We start from the raw sequence: 20,480 nt of genomic DNA on the forward strand, positions 1-20,480 counted from the left end.
ATAAATTTTCTTCAACATTTTTTACAAATAAATATGTGAAAAGTGTGGCTGCATTTGTATTCACCCCCCTGAGTCAATACTTTGTAGAACCGCCTTTATCTGCAATTACAGCTGCAAGTATTTTTGGGGATGTCTCTACCAGCTTTGCACATCTAGAGAGTGACATTTTTGCCCATTCTTCGTTGCAAAATAGCTCAAGCTCTGTCAGATTGGATGGAGAGCGTCTGTGAACAGCAATTTTCAAGTCTTGCCACAGATTCTCAATTGGACTTAGGTCTGGACTTTGACTGGGCCATTCTAACACCTGAATATGCTTTGATGTAAACCATACCATTGTACCTTGGGCTGTATGTTTAGGGTCGTTATCCTGCTGGAAAGTTAACCTCCGCCCCAGTCTGTTTCAGACTCAAACAATATTTTCTTCTAAGATTGCCCTGTATTTGGCACCATCCATCTTCCCATCAACTCTGACCAGCTTCCCTGTCCCTGCTGAAGAAAAGCATCCCCACAACTTGATGCTGCCACCAACATGTTTCACAGTGGGGATGGTGTGTTCAGGGTGATGTGTAGCGTTAGTTTTCCACTACATATAGCGTTTTGCATTTAGGCCAAAAAGTTCAATTTTAGTCTCATCTGACCAGAGCACCTTCTTCCACATGTTTCATGTGTCCCCCACATGACTTCTCGCAAACTGCAAACAGGACTTCTTATGGCTTTCTTTCACCAATATCTTTCTTCTTGCCACTCCTCCATAAAGGGCAGATTTGTGGAGCGCACGACTAATAGTTGTCCTGTGGACAGATTCTCCCACCTGAGCTGTGGATCTCTGCAGCTCCTCCAGAGTTACCATGGACCTCTTGGCTGCTTCTCTGATAAATGCTCTCCTTGCCCGGCCGGTCAGTTTAGGTGGACGGCCATGTCTTGGTAGGTTTGCAGTTGTGCCATACTCTTTCCATTTTCCCATGGTGGATTGAACAGCGCTCCATGAGATGTTCAAAGCTTGGGACATTTTTTTTTATAACCTAACCCTGCTTTAAACTTCTCCACAACTTAATTCCTGACCTGTCTGGTGTGTTCCTTGGCCTTCATGATGCTGTCTGTTTACTAAGATTCTCTAACAAACCTCTGAGGGCTTTACAGGACAGCTGTATTTATACTGAAATTAAATTACACACAGGTGGACTCTATTTACTAATTAGGTGACTTCTGAAGGCAATTGGTTCCACTAGATTTTAGTTAGGGGTATCGGGGTAAAGGGGGCTGAATACAAATGCATGCCACACTTTTCACATATTTATTTGTAAAAAAAATTTGAAAACCATTTATCATTTTCCTTCCACTTTTCAATTATGTGCCACTTTGTGTCGGCCTATCACATAAAATCCCAATAAAATACATTTACGTTTTTGGTTGTAACGTGACAAAATTAGGAAAATTTCAAGGGGTATGAATACTTTTTCAAGGCACTGTATACTGTATATGCAGTATACAGTTGTGCTTAAAAGTTTGCCTCCCATTGAACAATTGGTAATATACAGGATGTAGAATTTTTAAAGAAAACATGAGTGAGCAGCAAATCCCATTTCTTGTATTTCTTATTGGATTCCTATTCTGTAACTGAATGGCATAATCATCAAACAAAACATGGCAACAATTAAACCAATGAAATGCCCCACTTGTTCAAAGTTCTTAATCCTGTGTATTGCCCCCTTTAGCATCAATGACAGTGAGAAGTCTTCTGTAATAGTTGTCTATGAGGCCCTAACTTCTTGCAGATGGTACAGATGCCCATTCACCTTGGCAAAATGCATCCAGGACATGCAAAGTCTTTGGTCGTCTTGCATGAAGTGCACGTTTGAGATCTCCCCAGAGCGGCTCGATGATATTAAGGTCAAGAGACTCTGATGGGCACTCCAGAACCTTCACTTTATGCTGCTGTAACCACCGGAGGGTCACCTTGGCCTTCTGTTTAGGATCAAAGTCCAAGAGCGTCCCTTGAGCAGCTTTCTTGCAGAAGAATGCTAACTTCTTGCAGATGGTAGAGCTGCCCAATAATCTTGGCAAAATGCCTCCAGGACATGCAAAGTCTTTGGTCGTCTTGCATGAAGCGCACGTTTGAGATCTCCCCAGAGTGGCTCGATGATATTAAGATCAAGAGACTCTGATGGCCACTCCAGAACATTCACTTTTTTCTGCTGTAACCACCGGAGGGTCAACTTGGCCTTCTCTTTAGGATCAAAGTCCAAGAAAGTCCCATGTGCAGCTTTCTTGCTTCACAGTGGTGATGGTATTCTTGTTGCTATAGCCCTTTTTGACCCCTCTCAAAACATAACACTTATGTTTTTGACCATAAATCTCTGTTTTGGGTTTGTCACTCCAGATTATAGTGCACCAGAAGCTGTGAGGCATGTCACGATGTTGTCAGGCATATTGTAATCAGGCTTTTTTGTGGCATTGGCTAAATAAAGGTTTCTTTCTGACAACTTGACCACGCAGCTCAGTTTTGTTCAAGTATTATACTCCTTAAAAACAGCCACACCGTATTTTTCAAGAGCAGCCTGTGTTTCTCCTGAGGTTACCTGAGGGGTTTTTCTTTGTATCCCAAACAATTCCTCTGGCAGTTGTGGTTGCAATCTTTCTTGATTTACCTGACCTTGGCTTGGTATCAAGAAATCCCCAAATTTTTCACTACTTAATTAGTGATTGAACAGTACTGACTTGCATATTCAAGGCTTTGGATATCTTTTAATATCCTTTTCCATCTTTATAAAGTTCCATTACCTTGTTATGCAGGTGTTTTGATAGTTCCTTTCTACTCCCCATGGCTCAGTATCTAGCCTGCTCAGTGCACCAACGTGAGAGCTAACAAACTCATCGACTATTTATACACAGACTTTAATTTAAAAAGCCAAAGATTTCGGAAATGTACCATTAATTTGCCATTGCAACCTTTATGTGTCACCTTGTGTGTCTGTATCAAGGCCAAACATTCCAAGGGATAGAAACTTCTCATCAGGGACATTTGGGGGATTTCTTTTATCATTATGATTTAAAAAGGAGCCAAACCTCTATGCGATCATAAATGGTTTCAAATGATCACTAAATATAAGACAGTTTTTTGGCATGATCAGTCAAATTTTCAATATCAGTGTCAAAAATTCACCATTTCTGCCAGGGGAGGCCACATTTTTCAGCACGACTGTATGTTGTGTGTCCATGTTCTGAACTAATATTATAATGTTTCTTTTCTTTTTCTTCTCTATCTTCAAGATGAAGTTCGATATAAAAGTTTGGGGATTTTGTGTATCGGGATAAGTGATCAGCATATTATCGATCAATTATCTGCATTTAAAGTCTGTTCTCAGCCTGTCTGAGCCGACCAATAGGAAAAAAATCAGTTAAGTACAATCACCATGTACCAAAACCATGCATCAGACTCCCTCTAACCCCCTGGACTTGCTAGTCACCTCAGCTTTCCCCAGTCTCTCTGGACCTGCATAGCTGCCCTGGCCTTCCCAGTCCTATGGGCAAGAAGTCCCTCCAACATGCTATCTTGTCTCCCGAGAAAGTCACCCATCGTGGCTGGAGCATATTACTATCTTCACACAACGGCTGTGCATTCAAATGTCAGCAACTGCCCTGGGCTCTCTTCAGACCTGGCTTATACCATCCCTGCACACCAATGCACTCACACAGGCTGCAGGCATCCAGCAAAACCCGGACACAGGAATGAAGGTTCCGTCCCACCTCAGTCACTTTGGAACCTTCAAGCAAGGTCAGGACTAGGGTTGGGCAGGAGGGGCAGCAACCCCTGGCGCAGTGAAGCAAGTGGGCAAAGAATGGATGCAGGGTGGAACTACCATTCTACTGCATGTATTAACAGTGAGGAGGGGGGCACATTTCTGGATCCTTGCCCTGGGCAGTAAAGGATCCTGTCCCAGTACTGCCTTAAAGAGGAAGTAAAGCTTCCTCTGTAAATTGTACCTATAGGTAGGCCTATGATAAGGTTTACCTATAGGTACTGTAAATATCTCCTAAACTTGCACCGTTTAGGAGATATTTACTTTGCATGCACCCAGTGACATCACTGGCACATGCGCTCTGAAGGAACGGCTGTCTGTGCCGTTCTTTCAGAGCCCTGTGCCATAAACGGTGGCTCCCACGTGCATGCAGGGGAGTGACATTATCGCAGCTCTGGCAATTCAGATGGCCAGAGGACATGGACCCTGAAGGAAGATCGGGTACAGATGGACGCCGTGTGAGCGGTGAGCCAGCGGTGCTGTAGGGGCTTACTTTTAGGGTAAGTATTTCATAATGTGTGTTTTTCTGGGTCTGGGTTGAGTGACTCATGTAGGCTGGTATAACTCACAGGGAGAATCTCTGATACCTTCCCCTACTTCTGGAAACTAGCAGGAGATTCCAGTAGAATGGGAGTAGAGTGGAGGAGAAGCTGCCTGGAGTATTCATGAGGGCCCTGACCAATCCCCAACAGATGGGTTGGCAGGGGGCAGGCCCCCTCAAATACAGTACTGAGGGTCAGTCCAGCTGGGGCAGTGGAGTTCAGATGGAAGCAGGAGATGGAGTGGTAGGTTACATAGTTACATAGCTACATAGTTAGTGAGGTTGAAAAAAGACATCAGTCCATCCAGTTCAACCTATGATGTGTGTGTGTGTCCGCTTTTAACCGTACATTGTATACCCCTGTATGTTGTGGTCTTTAAGGTGTCCATCTAATAGTTTTTTGAAACTATCAATGCTCCCTGCTGATACCACTGCTTGTGGAAGAGAATTCCACATCCTTACCGCTCTTACAGTGAAGAACCCCTTACGCACTTTAAAGTTAAACCGCCTTTCCTCTAGTTTTAGTGAGTGGCCACGTGTCTTATTGTATCTCCTTTCTCTGAATAGTTTGTTCCTTATGCTCGGGTCACCAGTACAGTATTTGTACATTGATATCATATCCCCCCTCAATTGTCTCTTCTCCAGATAGAATAGGTTCAGGGCTGGCAGATATCCCCAGAGGTTGTCGGAGGCCTTTGAAAGTAACCCCCATGATGGGGGGGGGGTCAACTCAGGCCTGGACTTGGGTGCAGAAGAGACCCTTCTCATGACACATGGAGAGATCCTGACCAGGAGGCACGGGAGCAAGGGGAGGACAGCAGGAGGGACACTGCTGGGCAAATCTCCCGGGAGGAAGACAGCCAGGTGGGCTGGTGGGTGACACATGGAGAGATCCTGACCAGGAGGCACGGGAGCAAGGGGAGGACAGCAGGAGGGACACTGCTGGGCAAATCTCCAGGGAGGAATACAGCCAGGTGGGCTGGTGGGTGACACATGGAGAGATCCTGACCAGGAGGCACGGGAGCAAGGGGAGGACAGCAGGAGGGACACTGCTGGGCAAATCTCCAGGGAGGAAGACAGCCAGGTGGGCTGGTGGGTGACACAGAGTCGATTGGACTGAGAGGACTGGGTGAGAGCAGTCTGGGATAGATACAAAGTCAGTCAGGAGGACTGTGGTGGAATGGGCAGGATTAAGGGGCAGCTGCAGCCAGGCGGGCTGGCAGTGCCTGAGGATGTTGTACTGGGAGCAGTAGCCACAGACAGCCGAATACTAGAACTTTTCTACACCAAAGGGGCCAGCGGTCCCGGTCCGTAAAAGGCATTTGCTTCAAAATTGCCTGGGTGTTGAAGTTCCACAAGCAAGAGTTGTGCTGGAGGAGAAGAAGTAGATCTGCAAGCAAGTTTGTGCAGGAGGCAGAGAATGTATATACTGGATGTATATAGTTATCCCTAAAGACTTTGCTACACTGATCAAGTGGGCATCCTATATTCCCCATCCATGTTTAAATCCCCTAATAGAACCCATAGAACTCATCTTGCCCCACTCACAATACACACACTGGAGCTTCTCAACCTGAAACTCTGAGAATGCTGTGTCATTTCTAGGTCCCTTAATAAAAAATGGATTCCAAGCAGAAGCAACGTGCCGTCCTTGAGTTAGTGACGAAGGGGTGCAGGCTGTTCGACTTCAACAAAAGGCTACTGAATATTTACAGAGGTGACACCATTGATAAGAGCAATGCACACAGATGGATGATGAAATTTAAAGAAGGGGAAACCAGAAATGAAGACAAAACACGCAGTGGTAGATCATCGACAGCGGCCACTGACAAGAGTCATCAGCTAGTGGATGAACTGATTAACATGGACAGGTGAGTCACTATTCGTGGGCTTGCCACACAACTGGACTGTGGTCACAATGCCAAACAGAAGAGGGTATTGGAAATTGTGTGCAAAGTTTGCACCTCAGCAGTTGACACCAGATGTGAAGGAGAGAAGGGTGGAAGTTTGATGGGATCTCCTTCCAGCGTTTAAAGCCAATGAAGACATGTTTTTTGCTGATCTGGTGACAGGGGATGGATCTATATCATCCGGAGACAAAGAATCAGTCCATGGAATACAATCACACCTCTTCCCCAAAGCCTAAGAAGTTTAAGAGCCTGCAATCACCATAGAAAGTCATGGTGACTGTTTTTTTTGGGATGACAAGGGCATCATTCTCCTTGATTTTCTGGAATGTGGCCGTACCGTGACCAGTGAATGGTACCTTGAGACCCTTAGGATGCTTAGAAAAGTCATTAGAAAAGACCGAACAGGAATCTGAAAAAGATCTACATTTACCATGAAAATGTACAACCATACATGAATGTGGCAACAAATCAGGCGATCTGAAAATTTGGCTGGTCAGTGGTCCCCCATCTACCATACAGCCCAGATTTAACATCCTCCGACTTCCACTTGTTCATTGCAATGAAGGACAGTCAATCAGGGGCAACAATTTGATGATACAGATGAGGTGAAAGTGGCTGTGAAGAAATGGGTACAATAGTTCACACCTGTATTCTTTCAAAGAGGATTTGAGGGTTGGAAATGCTTGTGATGGAGACAACTATGTTGAGTAGTATCACTGTATAGAGCACACATGTCAAACACAAGACCAATGGGCTGAATATTGGCTGTAGGGGGCACTCTGATGAGGACATTTGATTTAAGAGGGCATTTTGATGGGGACATTTGATTTAAGAGGGCACTTTGATGGGGACATTTGATTTAAGAGGCACTCTGATGGGGATATTAGATATGGGGGGGGCACTCTAAAGGGGACAGTTGAAGTAAGGGGACACTTTCATTGGGACATCTGATGCAAGGGGACACTTTGATGGGGATATTAGATGAAGGGGTCTGGGGACACTCTGATGGGGACATCTGATGCAAGGGGGCACTTTAATGGGGATATTAGATGTAGGAGGCACTCTGATGGGGACATGTATTACTTTGATGGGGATATTAGACGTAGGAGCAGTTTGATGGGGATATTAGATGTAGGGGCATTTTGATGGGGATATTAGATGTAGGAGCAGTTTGATGGGGATATTAGATGTAGGGGCAGTTTGATGGGGATATTAGATGTAGGGGCAGTTTGATGGGGATATTAGATGTAGGAGCAGTTTGATGGGGATATTAGACATAGGAGCAGTTTGATGGGGATATTAGATGTAGGGGCAGTTTGATGGGGATATTAGATGTAGGGGCAGTTTGATGGGGATATTAGATGTAGGGGCAGTTTGATGGGGATATTAGATGTAGGGGCATTTTGATGGGGATATTAGATGTAGGGGCATTTTGATGGGGATATTAGATGTAGGGGCAGTTTGATGGGCATATTAGATGTAGGGGCAGTTTGATGGGGATATTAGATGTAGGGGACACTCTGATGGGGCCATTTGATGTAAGGAGGATTTTGATGGGGATTTTAGATGTAGGAGACACTGATGGGGACAGTTGATGTAATTAGGCTCTGTAATAGGGACAGTTGATGTAAAGGGACACTCTCAAGGGAATATTAGATGGGGGGGGGGGCACTCTGATGGGAACATTTGGTATAAGGGGATACTCTGATGGGGATATTAGGTGTAGGGGGCAATTTGATGGGGAAATTTAATGTAAAGGGGCACTCTGATGGGAACATTTGGTGTAACAGGGCACTCTCATGGGGACATTTGATGTAAGGGAGATTTTGATGGGAATTTTAGATGTAGGAGGCACTGATGGGGACAGTCAATGTAATCAGGCACTGTGATGGGGACAGTCTATATAAAGGGGTACTTTGATGGGGACATTTAGTATAAGGGGAGACTCTGATGGGGATATTAGATGTGGGGGCACTCTGATGGGGACTTATGATGTAAGGGGAACTCTGATGGGGGAATTTGGTATAGGAGGAGACTCTGATGGGAATATTAGGTAGGGGGGCACTCTGATGGGAACACATTGATGTAAAGAGGCACTCTGATAGGAACATTTAGTGTAAGAGGGGCACTTTTTATGATGGGGACATTTATTATAATGGGGATTTTAGATGTAGGAGACACTGATGGGGACAATAAATGTAATCAAGCACCATGATGGGGACAATTGATGTAAAGGGGCACTTTTATGGGGATATTAGATGTGGGGGGCACTCTGATGGGGACATTTGATGTAAGAGGCACTCTGATGGGGACATTTGGTATAAGGGGAGACTCTGATGGGGATATTAGGTGTAGAGGGCACTCTGATGTGGACATTTGTTGTAAGGGGGCACTCTAATGGGGTCATTCAGTGTAAGGGGACACTGTGATGGGGACACTTAGTATTAGATGGGATTCTGACGGGCATATTAGGTGTAGGGGGCACATTGATGTGGACATTTGATGTAAGGGGCCAATCATTCAGTTTAACTGGGACATTTAATGTAAGGGGACACTGATGGGGACTTTTGGTATAAGGCGAGACTCTGATGGGGATATTAGGTGTAGGGGGCACTCTGCTGGGGACATTTGATGTAAAAGGGTACTCTTATGGGGACATTAGGTCTTTAAGGGGAACTCTGATAGTAACATTTGATGTGAGTGGGCACTCTGATGGGGACATTTGATGTAAGGAGGCACTTTAATGGGGGGTTTTAGATGTAAGGGACACTTTAATGGGGGTGTTTGACGTAAGGAGGCACTTTTATGGGGATATTAGATGTAGGGGACACTCTGATGGCAATATTAGATGTGGGGACATTCTGATGGGGACATTTAATGTAAGGGGGCACTTTGATGGGGATATCAGATATAGAGTGCACTCTGATGGTGACAGGTGCCCTATCCAGGACAGGCATGGGAGTGGGTTCTCTATCCAAGAAGAAGCTAGGGCAGGACTGGTAAATTCTGGCCCCAACATCTGCCCACTCACCGGTGCCCCTTACATTTCACATGGATGCGTGATTGGTGGCTCCTCCTCCTTCTGACTCTTTCAGTAAAAAAGAATACGTGAACATGTGCAAGCAGCTATTATCAGCAGAGTTTATGATGCTGCATGGGTTTTCAGTGCCTCTGTTTAGGCCTGCAAATACCTGGGAATGCTATTAATTTATGATATCTGATAAGGATGGAACCCAATTTTATAAATGAATGAAGTTTTAAATTGATTGCAGTCATTGTTTTTAATTATTTGAAATGAAAAAAAAAACCTGAGATACTGTCAGCCTTAGGCAATTAACAAAGTCGCTGTGCATCAGGCAATGTAAGCTACCTTCCTTGACCTGCATGATGTGGCCTGTGGGAGCCCTCTGCAAACCTCCAGCACTGTCCTAGATGGGTGTGTCTAGACCTATAAAAGTGACCAATTTTGGGAAGATACCTCCTAGTAAAGGAATTTATAGGGCTTTAGCAGCACAGTGGGGGAGGGGGGGGGGCACAATCCTCCCCTCTGAGTGATCTTTGTACATTTCAGGGATTTTAATTTGTTTTAGCAGAATCCAACCTGTTTCTTCTGTGAAGGAATATAGCTGTGTGCATACCCATTCTGACATTCTGAGTGGGAGTGTCTGGTGCATTACAATCACCTGGTGACGAAAGGTACAGGGTCTGCATCCCATTAGAAGTATTTACCCCCTGAGGAATATCTCACCAAAACTGAAATTACTATTGCAAAGGATTCCTATAATGTGACTTGTATCTTAGGGCAGGCTTCTGGGAAATTTAGTAAACCAATCACACGAGCAGGAAATTACATTTCTGGGGGGGGAATTTTGATAGGACGGATTGGACTTTTTGTGTGAAAGGGGTCTGAAGGTGTTGCTACCATTGTTGATTCAACCTTGTGCTGCTTTGTTATTAATCCTGTAGTGAAAATATTTTAAGTCTGCTTTTTTTTTTTTTTTACTGACTTGCGTAACCGCTTGTCCATGTACAGTATAGAATGCATTCAAAACTTTTAATTTTGCATGAATTACTGCATCAATGCGGCGTGGCATGGAGGTGATCAGCCTGGGGCACTGCTTAGGTGTTATGGAAGCCCAGGATGCTTTGATAGCGGCCTTCAACTCATCTGCATTTTTGGGTCTGGTGTCTCTCCTGTTGACAATACCCCACAGATTCTCTATGGGGTTTAGGTCAGGTGACTTTGCTGGGCAATCAAGTACAGTGATACCATGATCATGTTTATTGGTAGTTTTGGCAGTGTGGACGGTGCCAAGTCCTGCTGGAAAACTAAATCAGCATCTCCGTGAAGCTGGTCAGCAGAGGGAAGCATGAAGTGCTCTAGAATTTCCAGCTAGAGGGGCTGCGCTGACTTTGGACTTGATAAAACACAGTGGACCAACACCAGCAGATGACATGGCTCCCCAAATTATCACTGACTGTGGAAAAATTTTCATTTTATTTGGAAATTAAGTTCCCAGAGTCTGGAGGAGGAGTGGAGAGGCACAGAATCCAAGTTTCATGATGTTCAGTGTGAAGCTTCCACAGTCAGTGATGATTTGGGGAGCCATGTCATCTGCTGGTGTTGGTCCACTGTGTTTTATCAAGTCCAAAGTCAGTGCAGCCCTCTAGCAGGAAATTCTAGAGCACTTCATGCTTCCTTCTGCTGACCGGCTTTTATGGAGATGCTGATTTCATTTTCCAGCAGGACTTGGCACCTGTCCAAGTCAGAGCAACCCTCTAGCAGGAAATTCTAGAGCATTTCATGCTTTCCTTAATATGCATATGACTATTAAGTATCCAATCTGATTAGCAACTATAAGAAAAGGTATTGATGAAAAAGATATTTCTACTGTTACATTTTGGAGAATTTATGCTTTTTTATGTTATATTTTCTTAATTAAACAGAGTCATCTTATCAGATGTTTTTCTTCTTGCGGAATATTAATGTGTCGTATTCATGAGAGCATTCATGAGTGAGCTCTGGAATGAGTTAAATACTTCTCATGCTGAGATTCCAATGTGCGTGCTGCAATTCCAATGTGACTATTAATTAACCTCTACGTGTAAATTCCCATCACAGACCCATCGAATAAAAATAACATATAAACCAGCGTGGGATCTGTTGGGAATACGGAAATGAAGCGGCTCTGGAAATGGAAGAGAAAGACAAACACGGAATCTCCTTACCAGTACTGGCCGCCATGTCTACGAAGGTGCCGTCGCCTTTGTTCTGGAAGAGGAAGTTGGGCCCGTTCTCATTGTCACAGAAAATGTCAGACGCGGCCGAGCTCAGGATCGGGCCGACTGTGACTCCGCGTCCACCTAGAGAAAATCAACGGAGAGACTAATGAGCAGGAAACAAGGGAAATCATTACCCAACATGAGAGGAATGGAGCAGATGGTACGAGTGCAATGTCTGTCAATGTGGAAATGTACAATGAAATAATTTCCAATAATTTCCACAGTACACATGGCATGCTGAAGACATAGAGAATAAAAATACACATTTAGCATAAGAAGCATACACGGGGCATTCAAGATCCTGATGAAGCAGATGTATCCGTGAAACGCGTTGATCACACATGCTACTGTCTTTGTATACTGTAACGCATGTAAAATCACATTCTAGATTTTATGATGTGTTGTATTTACTTTTCTAAATTTTATGGGACAATTAGGTCCACCCTTTACAACAAAAATGGTTTGTTTTTAACAATATCTTATTTTTTCTATCTATGTACAGTATATGCTTCCGGCAGCATTACCATTTACTACTATAACCATACGTCTCTATAGACTTACTACTATACCCATACATCTCTATAGACTTACTACTATACCCATACGTCAACATAGACTTACTACTATACCCATACGTCAACATAGACTTACTATTATAACCATATGTCTCTATAGACTTACTACTATACCCATACGTCTCTATAGACTTACTACTATACCCATACGTCTCCATAGACTTACTACTATACCCATACGTCAACATAGACTTACTATTATAACCATACGTCTCTATAGACTTACTACTATACCCATACGTCTCTATAGACTTACTACTATACCCATACGTCAACATAGACTTACTACTATACCCATACGTCAACATAGACTTACTATTATAACCATACGTCTCTATAGACTTACTACTATACCCATACGTCTCTATAGACTTACTACTATACCCATACGTCTCTATAGACTTACTACTATACCCATACGTCTGTATAGACTTACTACTATACCCATACGTCAACATAGACTTACTATTATAACCATACGTCTCTATAGACTTACTACTATACCCATACGTCTCCATGGACTTACTACTATACCCATACGTCTCTATAGACTTACTACTATACCCATATATCTCTATAGACTTACTACTATACCCATACGTCTCTATAGACTTACTACTATACCCATACATCTCTATAGACTTACTACTATACCCATACGTCTCTATAGACTTACTACTATACCCATACGTCTCTATAGACTTACTACTATACCCATACGTCTCCATAGACTTACTACTATACCCATACGTCTCTATAGACTTACTACTATACCCATATATCTCTATAGACTTACTACTATACCCATACGTCTCTATAGACTTACTACTATACCCATACATCTCTATAGACTTACTACTATAACCATACGTCTCTATAGACTTACTACTATACCCATACGTCAACATAGACTTACTATTATAGTCATACGTCTCTATAGACTTACCACTATACCCATACGTCTCTATAGACTTACTACTATACCCATACATCTCTATGGACTTACTACTATAACCATACGTCTCTATAGACTTACTACTATAACCATACGTCTCTATAGACTTACTACTATAACCATACATCTCTATAGACTTACTACTATACCCATACGTCTCTATAGACTTACTACTATACCCATACATCTCTATAGACTTACTACTATAACCATACGTCTCTATAGACTTACTACTATACCCATACCTCTCTATAGACTTACTACTATAACCATACGTCTCTATAGACTTACTACTATACCCATACGACTCTATAGACTTACTACTATAACCATACGTCTCTATAGACTTACTACTATACCCATACGTCTTCAAGACTTCAAGTGGTTATACCAGGATGATCCCAATACCATTTATTTAGAGCCGACGGTCAGCTCACTTGTACAGCAATTCTAGCAACGAACTAGCCTCTTAATTGCTTTTACAAGTAGCGCCGCCGCCTTCTGTGGCTTCACTAGAAACTATGCAGGTCAGGACATGGGGGGGGGGGGGGAGGCGAGCAAGCTCTGCCCCGAAGCACCTTGTCTCCATGTTTACCAAGAGGGCCACCAGATTCCGCCCTCCCCGCCCATGTGAGTGGGGGGACCCTACGCCATTTTGTTTTAACATTTCTCTGATTCCGGGTAGTTGCCGTGTCGTTTTTCGGCCGTTCCAAATTCTAACTGTTCTGAAAAGTTGGAATTCGTTAGAAAATGAATAAATGAAAGGAATTTTAATGAAAACTAAATGAAATTTAAGGAAAACTAAACTAAAAATAATTAATTCCGAAACCAAACTAAACTAATTCCATAACAAAACAAAATTAGTAACATAACGAATCTATCAAAATTCAAAAAAGAAAAAAAAACAAAATTTTCTGTTCTGCGCATGTCTACTGGGATCTTCTATCCCACCGGGAGTCCCGATAAACCTGCCAGTGCTGCTGATCAAAGAGCCCAGCAAAGACCGGATTGGAGGGGAGGAAGGTGGCAAGGGGCGGGACCAATTGTAACTACTGTATGTGCACCCACAGCGGTGTATAATAATAAACCTGAATTATACGCTACTGTGGGTGCACATACATTAGTTACAATTGGTCCCGCCCCCTGCCACCATCCTCCCCGGCCAGCAATCTATACACGCCGCCGGTGCCGACTGTTTGTCTATGCACGGTACAAAGGGGCGGAGCACCACATATTGGCCCCGCCCATCCCTGACATAAGTGTGAAAATTTGACAGCTCTCATTGTGGCCACCCCCAGCTTGCCCACCAATCACTGGCTGTGCTGGATATCCTGCTAGGCTGCACTCATTTATGTTCCATCTGATGCTGCCATTCTTCCTTCAGATCCTGTATGCTGATAATCAAGATTTTAAGATAAGTGTGCAATGTTTAACTAATTGGTGTCTTTGCAGTTTAACTAATTCCTGAACCTTGCAGAGTGTACAACGCACTCCTGAACCTTGCACCCTGTACAACGCACTCCTGAACCTTGCACTCTGTACAACGCACTCCTGAACCTTGCACCCTGTACAACGCACTCCTGAACCTTGCACTCTGTACAACGCACTCCTGAACCTTGCACTCTGTACAATGCACTCCTGAACCTTGCACTCTGTACAACGCACTCCTGAACCTTGCACTCTGTACAACGCACTCCTGAACCTTGCACTCTGTACAATGCATTCCGGAACCTTGTACTCTGTACAACGCACTTCTGAACCTTGCACTCTGTACAACGCACTCCTGAACCTTGCACCCTGTACAACGCACTCCTGAACCTTGCACTCTGTACAATGCATTCCGGAACCTTGCACTCTCTGTACAACGTACTTCTGAACATTGCACTCTGTACGTAACACATTCCTGAACCTTGCACTCTGTACTACGCACTTCTGAACATTGCACTCTGTACGTAACACATTCCTGAGCCTTGCACTCTGTACAATTCTGGGGTGGGGGCGGCTGGGCTGTGTAATGCAAAAGAGATCCAGAGATGTGGGGGGGGGGGGGTGGCTGTGTAATGTAAAGGGGTCCAGAGGTGTGTGTGGGGGGCTGTGTAATGCAAAAGGTTGTCCACTAGGCAGCGGGGATGCCGATTCCCGGGACCGGCGACACAGATTGCGACCGGGCACCCACGATCGCTCCCTGCTGAGATAGAACGATGGTCTGCTGTTGCTATTGCCCCCACTCGGCAGCGGGGACTCCGATGCACGGGGCAGGCAGCTCAGATTGCCGCCTGACACCCATGATCAATCCCCGCTGCCTAGTGGAGAGAGGAACACAGCTGACTGTTCTTCTCCCTGGAATGATCACAGAGCGCCTGTGATCCTTCTATATAGGAACACGGGTCTCTATGGTAATTTCACAAGCCCCTCCCCCTACAGTTAGTATCACGCTCCTAGACTCACATTTAACCCCTTGATCACCCCCAGTATTAACCCCTTCCCTGCCAGTGTCATGAGTACAGTAACAGTACATATTTTTAGCACTGATTACTGTAGTAATGTCACTGGTCCCCCCAAAAGTGTCAAAAATGTCAGTTAGGGGTCCGATCTGTCCGCCGCAATGTCGCAGTCCCGCTGAAAATCGCCGCCACTACTATTAAAAAATATATAAAAATGACATAAATCTTTCCCCTAGTTTGTAGACGCGATAACTTTTGTGCAAACCAATCAAAATACGTTTATTGGGATTTTTTTTTTACCAAAAATATGTAGCAGAATACAAATTGGCCTAAAATGATGGAAAAAATTTGATTTTTAATTTTTTTTTATTGGGAATGTTATATAGCAGAAAGTGAAAAATATTGTTTTTTTTTTTTTTTTCAGAATTGTCGCTCTCTTTTTTTGTTTATAGCGCAAAAAATAAAAATTGCACAGGTGATCAAATACCACCAATAGAATGCTCTATTTGGGAAAAAAAGGACATCAATTTTTATTAGGTACAGTGTCGCACGACCACGCAATTGTCCGTTAAAGTAACGCAGTGCCGAATTGCAAAAGAATTGCCTGGTCATTAAGGGTGCCTGGTCCTTCCAGTCCAGAAGTGGTTAAGTTCAATCACAGCCCAGGAGGCCTTCCTTCCTGGTCCCCCACACCACCTCCTTACTCTTCCCAATCTCTCGATTTAATATTCTTTCTCTTTTTTCTCCCTCTTTACTCATTTCAATGAAAAATGGCATATCACAGCCAGAGACGTCTTCTCATACAGCGCATTATATTATTAAATACTTCATTGTGTAGATGTCTGCACAGATTAACCATTCAATTTCATTTACTTCTGAAGCTTCGCAATGTTGACATGTTGGTATCATTGCCATTTATTCTTTTTTACAATAAAAACTGATTTACAAGAAAAATTCCCGAGGCCCTGAAGGAATGCTTCAAAATAGCCTGAAAACCCCTCATACGTAAATGGGGAGGTTGCATGAGACTTCCCATTCACAAGCCACAGTCCTGGTTTCTAAGGGCATTAGAGGGGAGGGGTAGAGAGTAGTGATTGACCGATTATCGGCAAAGCTGATATATCGAAGGGCCAATCTCACTTTCCTTGATATATCATAATCGGCCCCTGAGGTTCCCGATATTACCGATATTTCGGGAAAAGTGCTTGTACCGGAGTACTCCCTGCAGCTAGAGGCATCACCCCGGTACCGGCGTCCATAGCCGACAGTAGGCTGTCTTGTGATGACAACCGATGCGACTGAAAAGCCACTCGGCTGTCATTACAAGAAGCGGGAGGGGACACCCCCCTCTCCCGCCGTCTTCTGTGGCTTGCCCGGGTCTCCCGTCCCACCAGGAGACCCGGGCAACCAGCCTGCACGGCCGCCGAAGACCCGATCAAAGCCGCATTCCGCTCTGATCGGATCTCCATGTAAAAACCCAGAAGTGATGTCATGACATCACTTCTGGGTACTGTCTGGCGCCAGATTAAAAAAAATGTGAGCATTCAAAACAACCAAACTTGGCGTTTTGAATGCTTTTAAGTGCAGAGGAGGGGTTTGGGGTCTTTTAGAACCCCAGATCCCTCCACAAGAGTACCTGTCAAGTGCTAAAAAAAAATAAAAAAACATTTTAAATGTACAAAAAGATCGACCAATATTGGCCGATACCAATATGCAATGGCCAAAATATCGGCATCGGCAACGAAAAAAACGATATTGGTCGAACACTAGTAGAGAGCCTCCGACACTTCCAGGAGGGGCTCAATACTAAAAATAGAATGCTGAAACACAAAAGAACTGGAGATGCACCGAAATTTCAGCAGCCGAAACATATCGGCTGAAAATGGTGTTTTCTAGCATTTTGTCGATAGAGAAAAAGGTGCCGATAATGGTGCCAAAAAAACATTCAATTTTGCTACGATTTTTCAGCAATTTTACTGTGCCTATGGTGTGTTTTTCATAGGTCATATGACTCAAAAACCGCATTGAAAGCGTAACACGGGAGTGACAAGAGTAAGATATTGGCTGGAGAGAGCACAATAATCTGGCAAACAGGAAGTGAAAAGGCATGGCTTTAGTAGGAAGTTCATGAAAGGAGCAAAGGATTTAAGGTTCACCAGAAACAAGGTTTAAGTCAAGATTGTCCAAGGAATGGTCCAGGGAGCTGTCCAGCATCTCAGGTGGCTCAGCAGGAAGAGACACCACCAGATACAGCAGAGGTTAAAAGTTCAGACCTCGGGTCCTGATAGGCCCTCTACAAGATTTCATCCTACATGCAACTAGGGTCAGTGGCTTATCCTCAATGTGCATAGATTGAGGATTCAGAGTAGAGCTTGCCCTTTGGTTTCTGCTTCTCCATGTTCAACCCCATCTTTCCCCTTGAAGTCTCTCTCACAGGTTCCCCCCTGCTTTGCGGTCTTCATCCCAAATGTTTTTTGCTTGGACTGCTGGCATCCTAGCAACTAATGATGCGCTTGCCCCAGCATTCTCAGGTCTGCTGATTTAAGGGGGGACTCTGATGGAGACCCAGATGTAAGGACGATTCTGATGGAGACCCTGATGTAAGGGGAGCTCTGTTATAAGTGGTACTCTGATGGGGACCATGATGTAACAGGCACTCTGTTGTAATGTGGGCACTCTGATGGGGACCCCAATGTAATGTGGGATGCTGATGGAGACTCAGATGGAAGGAGGGAAGGTTGACTCTGATGGAGACCCTGATATAAGGGCCAGTCTGAAGAGGAACATGATGCAAGTTCATGCTTTGAGCAAAGTGTTCAAGGTTCAAGAGAAACAAGATACAAGGCAAGGGAGCTGTCCAGCATCTCAGGTAGCTTAGCAAGAGTTACTGCCAGACACAAAGGAGGTCCTGGGCTCAGATCAAGACAACCAGTGACCTTACCCTTTGCCTAGGCCAGCCCGTCAGAAGCTAAGATATACAGTATTTTTGTTTCTAAATGTTTAACACTTGAGGGGCAGGCAACAAGCAGGCACTGTATTTTCATCCAAGGTCTGCTTTAAGCTTCTCAAGACTTCTTTAAAGGCAGTTGTCACAAAATTGTTCTTTTGGGCATTTGACGTATGTTAATTTTGCTCTTCGTACTGCTTTTGTCTGTTGTCTTATACAGGGTCCCTCAATAGGCCGGGTTGCCCATTTTTAATGTCACGGGCTGTATGAACATTTGATTTATTGGTTCTATGTATGTTGTTCTTTGTTTTTATGGTTTTGTCTCGTGCTTGGGATCAGCATTTTGACTGCCTTGAACAGATAAGGATACAAGCATTACCCACCTAGATATGTCAAATACAAGACCTGTGTGCCGAATCTAGCCCGCCAGGCCTTTTCATGTGGCCCTCGCACCCAGTTCTGCAGCCGAAAAACATGGCGTAACTCTATTCCACCACCTCTTGCTCTCATCCTCTGCTCCCACTCCCCCCTGTTACTTGTAAACACAGAAGCCTTTTGTGTTTACAGGAGACAGCTTTGCTCTCAGTGGCTCCCAGAACTAACAGATCCCTTCATGCACTCACGGCGGGGCAAGGCAGAGACAGATCTCCAGAATCAGAGAGAGAGAGCGATCACCCTGCAAGGTGAGGCAGAGCTGCCTACACAGGGAGGTACTAGAGCCAGACCAGGAAGAAGAGAGAGATGCAAGAAGCTTTGGGAGGGTTGGGGTTGCACACTGTGCATAGAACACCCCTAAACCCTGAACTCTGTACACAGCAGACTCCTGAACTTTGCACTCTGTACGTAGCACACTCCTGAACTCTGCATTCTGTATGTAGCACACTACTGAACTCTGCTCTCTGTACATAATGCACTCCTGAACCCTTCACTGTGTATGTAGCACACACCTGAACTCTGCACTCTATACATAGCAAACACCTGAACACTGCGCTCTGTATGTACCACACTCCCAAACTCTGCATTCTGTTCATAGCACACTCCTGAACTCTGCACTTTGTATATGGCATACCCATCAACTCAGTACTCTGTACATAACACACTCCTGAACTCTGCACTCTGTACATAAGGCACTCCTGAATTCTGCACTTTGTACATAAGGCACTCCTGAATTCTGCACTCTGTACATGAGGCACTCCTGAATTCTGCACTCTGTACATAGCACACTCCTGAACGCTGCACTCTGTACGTAGCATAGTCCTGAACTTGGAACCCTGTATGTAATTCACTCCTGAAACCCTACTCTCTGTATGTAGCACACTCCTGAACTCTGCTCTCTATACGTAATGCAATCCTGAACCCTGCACTCTGTTCATAGCACACTCCTGCACTCTGCGTTCTGTATATAGTACACTCCTGAACTTTGTACTCTGCAAGTAGCAAACTCCTGAACTCTGCAATTTGTATATAGTACACTCCTGAACTCTGCATTCTGTATGTAACACACTCTTGAATTTTGCACTCTGTATGTAACGCACTTCTAAACTCTGCACTTTGTACATAGCAAACTCCTGAACTCTGCAATTTGTATATTGCACACTCCTGAACTTTGCATTCTGTATGTAACACACTCTTGAACTTTGCACTCTGTATGTAACGCACTTCTAAACTCTGCACTTTGTACATAGCACATTCCTGAACTCTGCATTCTGTATGTAGCACACTCCTGAACTTTGCACTCTGCATGTAGCACACTCCCGAACTTTCCACTCTGCATGTAGCACACTCCTGAAGTCTGCAATTTGCAAAAAGCACACTCCTGAACTCTGCATTCTGTATGTAGCACACTCTTGGACTTTGCAGTCTGTATGTAACGCACTTCCGAACGCTGCACTTTGCACGTAGCACACTCCTGAACTCTGCATTCTGTATGTAACACACTCTTGAATTTTGCACTCTGTATGTAACGCACTTCTAAACTCTGCACTTTGTACATAGCACATTCCTGAACTCTGCATTCTGTATGTA

At 44.2% G+C, this 20,480-nt stretch overlaps 1 protein-coding gene across 6 annotated transcripts in view; it reads right to left on the reverse strand.

Moving 5' to 3' along the window:
• CRTAC1 (cartilage acidic protein 1) overlaps positions 1–20,480 on the reverse strand; it is a 1,069,217-nt gene that overhangs the window by 294,684 nt on the left and 754,053 nt on the right. For all 6 annotated transcript variants that reach the window (XM_082267474.1, XM_082267475.1, XM_082267473.1 and 3 more), the window contains exon 6: positions 11,481–11,615. In XM_082267474.1, coding sequence (XP_082123600.1) covers positions 11,481–11,615 — 135 coding nt within the window. The remainder of the gene's footprint in view (positions 1–11,480; positions 11,616–20,480) is intronic.

Source organism: Pelophylax lessonae (assembly GCF_965119305.1).
Source record: "Pelophylax lessonae genome assembly, chromosome: 9".
NCBI classification, from domain to species: Eukaryota; Metazoa; Chordata; class Amphibia; order Anura; family Ranidae; genus Pelophylax; species Pelophylax lessonae.